General features: G+C 35.5%; 1 protein-coding gene across 1 annotated transcript in view; it reads left to right on the plus strand.

Annotated features, from left to right (window-relative positions):
* Positions 1-12,750, plus strand: part of LOC150075740 (uncharacterized) — a 311,310-nt gene that overhangs the window by 33,985 nt on the left and 264,575 nt on the right. Inside the window, exons 2-3 of the mRNA XM_090387858.1 lie at positions 1,332-1,498; positions 9,216-9,437. Of these exons, the coding sequence (XP_090243984.1) occupies positions 1,332-1,498; positions 9,216-9,437 (389 nt within the window). The remainder of the gene's footprint in view (positions 1-1,331; positions 1,499-9,215; positions 9,438-12,750) is intronic.

Below are 12,750 nucleotides of genomic sequence, written 5' to 3' on the forward strand. Positions count from 1 at the left end.
ATTGCTACATGGTCTTCGTACTCCAAACTTTTATTGTTCATCTTGAAATTCCAAACTATTCATAAGATATTCTGACATTGTTTTCTCTCTTTTTTTTTTTTTTTTTTTTTCTTTTTTCAGAATTGTTATTGTGATCTCATTTTCCTATCTTTTCTGTGTTATAAATAACTGTAAAGAGTTTGACTATTCTTTTTAATAATTTAAGCCACACATTTTGAGATGTTCATATTTAATTTTATCAATACCAGCTATTTTCTGATTTTTTTTTTTTTTTTTTTTGAGATTTATGATTTGTTTTTGTACTTCCATTTTATAGATATAAAGCATTGTTCCATATGTTGTGTTATTTTCCTATCCTCTGCATAAAGATTCTGAAAATAGGGTTTTCATTCTAATAATTCATTTCCTTTTAACTAATCTGAAAAAAATCTCCATATTTTTTTTCAGCATGTGGTAAACGTTATGTAATTGCTGAGAGTAATTATTCCAGAAGTCTTGTTTTGATTTTTCTACTGCAGCAACTCTTTGGTTTCTCAAGTTTTTATATTCTTCGTAATCTTCTTCCTTTTTTGATTTATTAGCTTTTCATTGATGTATGGTCCAAGAATGGTGGGACATACACCAATTAAACCTTGCACCATCCCGACTAATTCCAGATGATGTCTGTCATTAGTGAGGGTGATTAGTGTCTTGTGGATGGCTGCATGATCCCTTGTAACTCATATCATGCAGTGTCTTGCACAGTACTGTTGCTGATGTGTGTCCCAATCATATCACTGAGGGTGTGTGTGTACAACATTGACCTGCATTCTTCTGAGCAGACAATTTTTTACTGGGCTCTCCTGGCACACTCTATCAGTTTGAGTGGTTTCCTGTGTTGTTACATGACAGTTTCAGCACCAGGCTGCTTTCATTTGCCAATTTCTTCACCAGTCATTAACTTGGGGATCTTCAGTGCCATTGAAATATCATGTACAGACCAATTGCTTTTGTGGCATCCTATTATCATTCCATGATATTAACTGGAAGTCTGTTAATTGCAGAATCTTTCATTCACAATCATGATGCTGTCCTCTTGAAGGCATACGAGCATATTTATAGTTGTCTGACACGTGATGCATGTGTAGGACATGACTAACTATCAACAACAACAGAAGGGTATCTAGATAACAATGGTAGGGCAGTGTAAAAATTCAAGTGTACACACACACACACACTTGTGAAGCAAATTTACTGTAACATTCTTATTACTTTACTTTTTGTAATTACATTGTTCTTTGATTTGTTTAGCACCTATCATGAACTCTCTCCAGTGTTTTTGATACTTATAGCATAAAACGCAGAAGGATTCCATATGTTGCTCAATTTCAAAAATCGTCTTAGAGACTATGGGGTGTAGAGTTAATCAGTCCTATCCCAACAAGGATGAATGTGAAAAAATATTATCTACAATACAAAGGGACTTTGACTTAAGAAGAAAAGAACAGGAAAGACTTAGGTAAGACATCAGTTCTTATTGAATAAAATAAATTTCCATATGTACTCTGTTTGGCTAATGGTGTTGAACATCCAATACCATTAATAATAAAATTAATAATTCAATATGAGGAAGTTTTAGGTCATGAGGAATGCAGAAACAACTAATCTAATGAAAAAACATTCTATGCAGTGTAATATAATTATAATTTTTTATTAACTTGAAATACACTGGAAAATGTTTAACATGAAAAATCAGTTAACATGAGAAAAATATTCTGATCCCAACAGAATGATTTCATACATTTATTTTCTTTTAACATGAAACAAAACATGCTTAACATGAAAAGGTTTCGCATCTCAGAAGAACAAAAAAATATGCCAGCCACCGCGTAGTCACTAAATTTTACTGTTTATGACTTTACGACTCAACTTTCTATTGACTAGGCCGATATCTTATAATAAACAATATGTAAATTGTACAAGGATGGCCCTTGCTGCACACCACCCTTATCATTTTAAACAAATGGGATTGCCCATTGGTGGGAAAAACATTTAATTTACAGCCTTGAAGTGAGTGACGCATACTGTACAAAATGGCGAATTTCGTGTTTAGTAAAAAATCCGTAAATTTATCACCCTCAACTGTACAATGGAAAAATCAGGGCGTAAACAAAGCACTATTTCACTTAAAGTTAAAATGGAGTTGCTTAAAACAGTAGATGTAGGGGGTTCTTCGAAAACAGACATTTGTGAAAAGTTCGGAATCGCTAACTCTACGTTGTCAGCAATCATAAAGAATAGAGACCAACTTACTGCAATGTTTGAGTCAGTTAGCAAATGGATGAGAGCGGCCAAACGCAAAGATTTGGAGGCTGCGTTGCTTGTTTGGTTCAAACAAACTAGGTCTTAGAATGCTCTAATATTGGGACCTCTATTAATGGAAAAAGTGGATGTGTTTGCAATTCATGGGGATTGAATTCACTGCAAATCCAGGCTGGTTGGAACGTTTCAAGAAAAGAAACAGCATCGTTTTTAAAAATGTTTTGTGGTAAAGCAAATCAAGTTTCACCTAGTATGACATCGGATGGGCTGCAGTCTATATTGCCCACAATGCTTGAAGAATATAGCACGAGAGATGTCTTTAATGCCGGCGAAATGGGCTTCATCTATCGCTGCTTAACCCAATAAAACTATAATTCAATACACTGCTGTCTCTTAAAATTAACATTTTAAGAGATAGCAGTGTTCTGGCAGCAAAAAGTCCAAAGAGAGGATAACGGTAATGGTGGCTTGCAATTCGGACGGATCTGAAAAGCTGCCCTTCTTCGTTATTGGGAAGAGCATGAATCCGCACTGTTTTAAAAATGTAAAAAATACCGGTTGAGTACATGGCAAACAAGAAGGCGTGGATAACTGCGACAACATTTACTGATTGGCTTTTGAATTTAGATAAGTGCTTTTTACGTGAAAAGCAAAAAGTTGCCATGTCCAGCTCACTCTGAAGTGAGATTAAAAGCAATAAAGCTTATATTTTTGCCTCCAAACAAACACTAAGAGCATTTTACAGCCTTGTGATCAAGGCATAATGCAGAATTTAAAATTTTATTACCGAAAACAGTTGCTAAGAAAATATTTGGCTGCAATTGAAGCAAAAGAAAATTTCTCTGTCAACTTATTGGATGCATTGCATATGTTGTGCACTGCTTGGAACCTTGTAACACCAAAGGGGGGGGGGCAGTTGCCCTCTGAATCACAGCCTTTTAAAATGCACTGCTTGTGTGCTGTTTGTGGAGCATAAGGCAATGGTCAGGCCACACCTTGAGTACTGTATACAGGTTTGGAGGCCTCATTTCAAGAAGGATGTAGAGCTGCTGGAACGAGTACAGAGAAGGGCAACAAGATTAGTGAATGGAACAAAGGGTTGCTCTTACGAAGAAAGGATTAAGTTTTGCAAATTACAGTATCTGGTGACTAGGCACCGGCGAGGTGATCTGATAGAGGTGTATAAAGCCTTGAATGGTTTGAGCATGCTCAGTGCTGATGGGATTCTTCCTCTTGCTCAGAATAATCACCTGAGAGGGCATAAATTCAAATTGAGGAAAGACAGATGTAGGATAGATGTGCGGAAATTTTCCTTTAGCCAGCAGGTAGTTGGTTGGTGGAGCAGACTTCCTCCATCCCTTGTTGTGGAAGTTGATAGCCTAAATAAATTTAAGGCTCAGCTGGACAGGTATTTCGAACGAACAGAGGGGTGAAATGGGAGTTGGTTTTTTTTGGCTGATGCTGCATAAGCTTGCTTTCTTGCACCATATGCCTCTGCTAATGATGTTGGTGTTCTGAGAAGGTAAATGTTGGAAGTAATCACAGAATGGCAAGATGCACACTTGATATAGATGTAAGAAAAGAAAGGAAAAAACTGACTCGAATAAATAATACAAAGGTCTTTGAGATAACAGAAGAGAAGAAAAAGCAGTATGTACTGGAACTTAAGAACAAGTTTGAGCTTCTGCAGACTGCTCAGGACCAAGATATCGACAAGGAATATTACAACTTTCTGAAAGTGATAAAGTCCAAGAAACCTATAGGTAAAAAGAAATCCAAAGAAGAAAAAATTAGTTAAGAAACATTTGTTATGATGAACCAAAGACAACAAATGAAGAGCAAAAAAAGCACTGACAAGGAGAAAATTGAGTATACTGAGTTATGCAAAGCCATTAGAAAGAGACTCAGGGAGGATATAAGAAAATTTAACGCAAGAAAAGTAGAACAAGCATTAAAGGAAAACAAAGGATTTAAATCAGCAGCCATGAGCTGTAATACAGAAAGACAAATGATACTGAAACTGAAGAATAGCGATGGTGTACTTATAAATAGCAGAGAAGGCAAATCCAAATAGCAGAAGACTACTATAGAGAATTATACAAGGAGTGAGGGAATGATGCCAGCAATGGGGAAGATGGATCACAAATTAGTAACACATACAACATACCTGATATCCTTCCTGATGAGCTCATTCGTTGAAGAATCAGAAAGCCCCGAGGAAGATGAAGTTACTGTAGAGTTGTTAAAATTGGGAAAAACTGGGAAGACTCTTCACAAAATGCATTAGAAAAGGTGTGATGTCTAAGGAGTTGAATAATGCCATCATAGTTTTGCTGCATAAGAAAGGAGATAAATCAGAAATTGGAAATTATAGACCAATTAGCTTGTTATCCCACATCTACAAGTTGTTCACAAGGGTCATTACTAATAGATTAGAAAGAATATTTGATGAGAAACGAACAAAAGAACAAGCTGGCTTTAGGACAGGATTTTCAACTATGGATCACCTTCACATAATATCACAGCTAATGGAAAAAGCAATTGAATATAAAACACCATTATGCCTGGCATTTGTGGATTATGAAAAGGCATTTGACTCTTTACAGCATAAGGCAATGTTTTGGGCACCGGAAAGACAAGGAATAAATACCCCATATATTATGATTTTGAAGAAAATATATGAGAATGTTACCTCCTTTATTAGACTAGACTAGACAAGACAAAGACAGTAGTAAATTGAAAATTGAGAAAGGAGTTCAACAAGGAGACACAATATCTCCGAAGTTGTTTACTGCTGCCCTTGAGGAAGCTTTCAGAATGGTGAAACCTGAGAATTCTCTGTCTCACAATACTTAGTATTAACATGGATAGAATTTAAGAGGTTCTTGGAGATCACCTCAGTGTAAACAATATTCCATTAGGATGAATTTGATTTCTGTAGAGTTAGCAACTATTTAGAATATAAGTAATATTTAAAAATTAGCATTAGTAGTAGTTGAAGCATATAATGCAAGAAAGCAAGCTTATATAGCATCAACTAAAAAAAAAACTTCCCATTTCACCCATCTAGTCACTCCAATTTAAGCAGTCAACTTCCACAACAATAAATGGAAGTCTGTTCTAGCAATCAACTACCCGCTAGCTAAAGGCAAATTTGTGCACATCTAGTCTACAACTCTCCTGATTTTTTATCTATGCCCATCAGGTCTGTAATTTCAGCAAGAGAAAGAATCCAATCAGCATTGAGCTGCTCAATCCCTTCAAGGCTTTATACACCTCAATCAGATCACCTCGCAGGTGCCTAGTCTCCAGAAGCTGCAATTTGCAGAACTTGAGCCTTTCTTCATAAGAGCACCCCTCTGTTCCTCTCACCACTCTTGTTGCCCTTCTCTGTACTCGTTCTAGCAAGTCTACATCCTTCCTTCCTAAAATGAGACCTCCAGACCTGTATACAGTACTCAAGGTGTGGCCTGACCATTGCCTTATACAAGGAAATAATCACCTCCTTGGCTCTGCCAGCAAAATCCCTAAATATCATTGACAAAACTCCATAACCTGCACTGGTCGCCTGTCTGCACTGTTCAGAGAAATTCATATCTGACTGCACAATTACTCCCAGGTCTTTTTCATTCTCCACCGCCCTGAGTTTAGTACCACACAGTTGGTACATTTCTCTTGCGTTACTACTAATCATATGCAGTACTTTGCATTTAGCATTAGCATTAGTAGAGGCATATGATACAAGAAAGCAAGCTTTCCCATTTCACTGATCCATTCATTCCAAATGTTTATCTAGTTCTGGCTTGAATTTATTTAAGCTATCAACTTCCACAACAACAGATGGATGTTTGTTCCAGCAATCAACTACCCACTAGCTAAAGGCAAACTTCCACACATCTATTCTACAACTGTCTTTCCTCAGTTCGAATCTATGCCCCCTCAGGTTTGTAATCTGAACAGGAGGAAGAATCCCATTATCATTGATCCTGCTCAATCCATTCAAGGCCTTATACACCTCAATCAGATTGCCTCGCCGGTTCCTAGCCTACAGAACCGCAATTTGCAGAACTTAAGCCTTTCTTTATAAGAGCACCTCTTTGTGCCCTTCACCTGTCTTGTTGCCATTCTCTGTACTCGTTTTTTAGCAACTCTACGTCCTTCTTAAAATGAGGCTCCCAGACCTGTACGCACTACTCAAGGTGTGGCCTGACCATTGCCTTATACAAGGTATACAAGGGGATAATCATCTCCTTATCTGTGATCGCAAAATTCCTGGAATCATTGACAAGACCCCATGAAAACTTCATATCTGAAAAGAGCCAGAAAACTTCATATTTGACTGCACAATTACCCCAGGTCTCTTTCATTCTCCACTACTCTGAGCATAAAACCATATAGTTGGTACATTTCTCTGGGGTTACTGCCACCCATGTGCAGTACTTTGCATTTGTCAATGTTAAACTTCAGTTGCCACTTCTCAGCCCATCTACCCAACGTTTCCAGCTGTTGCAGCAACATACCGTCATTGCTGTTATTAACAACCCTGCCAACCTTTGTATCATCTGCAAACTTTGACATTAAGCTTGATATACATTCTTCGATATCATTGATTAATATACAAAACAACAATGGGCCCAGCACTGAACCCTGAGGGACACCACTAATAACATTGTTCCACGTAGAACAGTACCCATTGATTATCACTCTGTCTTCTCCCATTCAACCATCCTTTTATCCATTATAGCAACTTGACCTTAATGCTATACTGCTCCAATTTGTATAGTAATCTTCCATGTGCAACAGTATTAAAAGCTTTCCCGAAATCCAAGTGTGTGATATCAAAATTATTTTTTGCATGCACAGTCATATATCAGTATTACTACTGAAGTTTGGGTGGGGGTTAATTTATTTGAGGATTTTAGTAAGAGGAATCCCTAGCATTCTTACAGCCAGTAGTCTGTGAGAGTCCTAGGCACTGGACAAGGGACATCCTCTGCTGATGTGACATCAGCAGTTTGAGAAAGGCAAATTTGTAATCCATGTTTTCACGTGTGTATGCAACACGTGACTTGGTATAGGGTTTGTAGCTTCTTTATTAAAATATTTGTGGTGTATAAAGTGTTGCAATTGTTAATTTTCTTAATTATTAATCATTTTGACAGTGAATACAATCATTTACCATATATACATATTTCACCTTGTATTTAGCCATTACGTGAGCTTGAGTCCAATGCATATGCTGTGCACCCTGGTGCTTGGCCACTCTACTCTATAGCTGACGTTAATTTTTGTTGCTTATGTTATATGGGCTTAAATGTCTGCTTTTTTTTTTTTTAGCATAATTTTTTTTTTTTTATTGCTTTGTTTGTGTTATCTTTGCTGCTTACTGCAGTGATCTTGTGGGATTTGTAAATCAGTCAATGATATTCAGAGAAAAATTACTTTGTGAAAATCTCACAAAGTGTGAAATCACTTTGTGAGATGAAATGCCATGTAAAAGGTACAAAGAAATGAAAAATAGTTATGTTAAATAAATTTCTTTTTGATTTTATTTATAGGGGTGATTATTACTAAAATAATGGTCTTGGGATTTTTGTTTGCATGCATTCTCCATATTATTTACATTTTTTTTCTAACCCCCTACCAGAGGTGTTTTTCCAAAAGTTGATATACTGTTCTGCCCTTGTTTATTTCATTTCTCTTTCTAAGTTACCTGTTACTCAAACTTAACATTTTTCTAAGTGTAGCACAATTAAATTAATTACCACATCTTTATTCTTGTTACTTTTTAGTATATCTGATCAAGATGAGAAAACTTTGTATTTAATAGCTGATGTCTTTAAATAAAATAATTGATATCTTTTGTTTCTTGTAAGCTGGTGCCTATCAAAGTGTTGTCATTCAAGCATTTGCCATTTTACATTCCGGGTGACTCATCCCTTTCCAAATGACCCTTTTCCCAAACATATGATTATTATGTGATATAAGTGTAGGATACAAAGAAATCCTTATCAACTTTAAATTATACTAAACTGATTATTCATTCAAAAAATTAAAATGGTCAGTATGAAATACTAGCTTATAAATGTAGTTATTTTAATTCTTGTATTGCTATAAGGAAAAAAAAAAAAGCATTATTCAAATATATTTCAAGGTAGTGAAATTGAAATTAGAATAAATGAATAATGAATGTTCTTTCATAAATGAATACAGTTTATTTAAATTGCATATTTAACTTGTGGAATTATTAATTACTAATGTGAAAAATGAATACAGGAGAAAAAAGTTAATCGGTTAAATTCTGTAAATGAAAAATTGGTAAGGGAAATGCTTTATATTTAAGGTAATTAGTAATGCATCAGTGGGTTGTGGACTCTACATGAGACTAGCATGCACACTTGTATCACAGTAGGGAACTTCCTGAAACATCGTGCAAGGAGTGAGATGTCTTGTTGCTTATCAATCATAACAGAATTGTTATGAAATCTCTAAACTATTTCCTGCTTTATCAGAACTTCAGTTGTCTTTCTTTGGCTGTGATGCTTAATTGACAAGTTTAAAATAGCAGTAGATTAGGGCTATTTTAAAATATCCAAAAATATATATCATCTAGTAAATGTCTTTCATTTTAAACATTTTACCTGCATTTCTATTAAGATAATTCAGTGAAGTAGAATAATTAGAGCTTTAAATTTTCTTAATTTTTTTAAACTAAAGTCCAAATATAAATAAGTTATTGAAATATATTGAATTACAAAGAAAAAGCTTTCAGTATAAAATTTTTTCTGGACTCTCAGATATTTTTTTTAAAATATGTGTATATTATTCTCAACTATTGCCACTCAGATAGTAATGTTCCAAATGTTAACTTCACTTATATTCAAAATATCATCTTATTTTTATCTTTTGTTCAGCAAAATTGAAGAAGAACTTAATGAGGCTACTTCACAACAGAATGTGTTGGCAAAAAGAAAAGAATTTAATGAAAAATTCTGCATCCGTTGTTGCTCTACATTTAATTTGTTGTTTAATAAAAAATATCAGTGTCGTGATTGCCACTTCTTTGTGTGTCGTAATTGTGCAGCATGGGAAAGTCATGAAAAAGTATGGCTTTGTAGGGTATGTGAACAACAGAGGTAAGCTATGTGTCGTGTATTAATTTTTTTTTTTTCCAGCATAAGGAAATAAAAAAACTTATAGTTATTCTTCAGAATCTGAAAGTGTTCCTTACATAGAATTTCTAATAATATTATACTGTATATTTTTAACCCTTTGTGGTCCAGCATTATTTTCACTGTCTTCCTCATGCAGTCCAGCTCTATCAATCAAACAAATGGCTAGTTGAAATGTGATGTTCAGAAATAATTTATTTTTGGGTTTACATGAGCCAATGACAAAGCAATTTTAAAGCTTTAATGCAATATTTCTTCCAGGAAGAAAATATTCACAAAACCTTCCATCTGGATAATTGATAATGTTTTTCACTGTAGAGTTTTTCACTTTACTTTGAATTCCTTATTTGTCCTTTTTGGGTAGCCAGAAGTGTATCCAAAGGTATCCAAAATATCTGCAAAAATCCTCTTCCTGCTATAGAACTGTGGGAAAGTAAAGTATAATGGGAATTACTGAACAGTTGTGCAGAGTCCTTAATGACCAATTGAAATTTTCTTTTAGAAAATACTGCCATATACAACTACATGGGATGTATTAAGAGTCAAACAGACATATAAAAAAAAAAAAAACTCTCACATGCTGTACACCGATGTTATGGATTGAGTTAATAAATTTGAAGTGGTATTAGTATTATAATGGCTAAATGATGCAAGGAAGTGGGCCTTTTCTGCATCTGCCAAAAATAACTGGGGGGGGGGGACCTCTATCACTCACCTTCCCTGCTGTCAAAAAATGTGGCTATTCAATTCCACTACTAAACTTTTTGCTTTAACTAATATGGCAGGCAACTACTAAACTTCCATGATCCAGAACATTCTGCCTGAAAATAAATTACAAGAGATCCAGCTTTGTTCCTCCAAAATTTTATATTTGTGCCGCCCCAATTTTATATTTGTGCCCCATGGTCTTCTCTCTTCTACTAGCAAAAATATATCTTCTTCTTTCATTCTGCTGATTTTCTTCAGGGCCTTATACCTCTACCAGGTCTTCTTCCCCCCCTCCCCCAAAGTTATCTAGTTTACAAACTTTGCAGCTCCTGCCTTCTAAGCCATTCTTCAATATGGGCATCAGTTTGCACCTCTCATCAACCAGATTGGTTGAACTTTTTGAACCTTTTCAGAAGTTCTGTCTTTCTTCAAGTATGGCCTCCAGACCTGAACACAATATTCTAAATACACACTCCCCATAGCCTTATATAGTAGGACAATAACATCCTTTTCCCTAGTTGTGAAGGTCCTATATGTCATAAGCATGATGCCATGTGCGTTCCTAGCCACTTGTTTACACTGCGTGGAAAATTTCATGTCTCTGATTGAATTGTAACCCTGAGTCTTTTTCATCCTGAACCATGTTTAACTCTACTCTCTCTCTTTCATCTTTTAGCCAGCCCTTGATCCATTGAATGATCTTACCAGTTTATATAACGGCCTTTCATGATGGGGACCTATATCAACAGCTTTGCTGAAGTAAAGGTAAATAATGTCAAAGTTGTTTCTTGTATCCAACTGTTTTATAACTCCACGTCGATTAACAACATTGGTAAGGCAAGACTCTTCCTTCACAAACCCATGCTATGATCCATTAAGGATACCGTTCTTATCTAGATCTTTCCCATACCTCCATTCCCAGAGCCTTGCCTTGCCTTCACTCTGCCAGCTTTCCACAACTTTCCCATTTCGATCAAGTAATGGGCATATTTGGTTCACTACTTTTTTGGTGTTTACACTGGAAGAGATCACTTTATCTCCATTTTTAGCTCTCTTTGATTTCCCATACTTAGCTTTCACTTACATCATCAGTGGTTTTGTTATATGTTTAAAATACTCAATAAATCAGTATCTCACAATCTGCAACCATTGCATGCTTTTTTTCTTTTAAAAGAGACACACAGAGAGAAAAATCTTTATTGCAACTAGATGAATACAATACAGATAAAGTTACAACTGTTCTGTCACAGCCAAAAGCCAGAGGCTCACATCAGAAAATTTTATTCAGTTAAACCCTTCATCACTTGGGCATCTTTCTTTTGTGGAACTTCTCCACTCTAATAAATGCATTTGTAGCTTTAAGGATAAATCCCTTCAATAATTCCCATAATAAACACACATGAGTTATGTATTCCTGTAAGTTAGAGCCCAAGAAATACATCAGTTCATTATGGTTCCCTCTCTTCCTTTTTCTTTTCACCGCAGAAATCTTTTTGGATAGTACCTGTTTTATGATATTGTGGTCACTATGCATTATTGGCACTGCAGAATTTTGGATGAAGTTTGGATTCCTGGTGAGAACCAAGACAGGGATGTCCCTTGTACTTTCTCAAACATGTCAGAAAATAACAATCATCCAGATGGTGCAGATATGGGTTTCTCCATAGCAATATTGCTAGTTCATAATTTTTAGTCTTTAAGAGGCAGGTCAAAATCATCCATAACGAGGCAGTCACACTTCACTGCCGTTTCAAGTTGCCTGTAGAGATTTCTATTTATACCACTCAGAGTCATTTGTTCTGCAAGTAAAGGGACAATAACTGTCTGTGTAGTGCATCTTGCACTGCACAGGCTCAACATCCATCCGAACTTCATCTGACTCTGGAGACAGGCAGATTGCTTTCAGAGAGCTTTAAATAAGAAGCACTACTCTTTCCTCCCCTCTCCATGCCCTTCCATAACATATTCTACTCACCATAATGAAATTCTTCATCCCTTGCCTCTGGATGGCACCATTTTCCATTAGTATTATTATATCATCATTGGTATAATCAAAAGCTCAAATTTGTTCATTTATAGTACTTCTAGCATAACTATGTAGACAAATTAAATTTTGTATCATCAGGCTTTTACAACCCTGATGTCCCTTATAATTGCTTAAAAACATTTTTTCCAGGTGGTATGTGACTGGCAGTTTTTGCAGCTATTTCAGTACTTCTTTTTGTACATAAGGCAATTTATGAGTCAGACACACAGGTACACACATAGGAAGTGAGTAATTTGAGGTACTGGAGATTCAGCATTATAGCCATAGCTATAATGCTGAATCTCTCCTTAATTAAAACAGGCCACAAAGTTTTCTAAAAAGTTGAACTTTGTATAGATTATAAAGAAATGTGTTAATTTTGTGTACTTGACAGTTATGTAAAAAATTCCTAATATTAAAACAAAATAATTAATTTTTTGTTATATTTTGTGTAAAGTCTTAGATACGTTTTAGCTTATTTTTTGCACTTGTTACATAGTGTTGTATGTACACAACACACCTACCACACACAAGAAATGTAAT

Source organism: Mastigoproctus giganteus, chromosome 13 (genome assembly GCF_048544385.1).
Source record: "Mastigoproctus giganteus isolate SK-2022 chromosome 13, ASM4854438v1, whole genome shotgun sequence".
NCBI lineage: Eukaryota > Metazoa > Arthropoda > Arachnida > Uropygi > Thelyphonidae > Mastigoproctus > Mastigoproctus giganteus.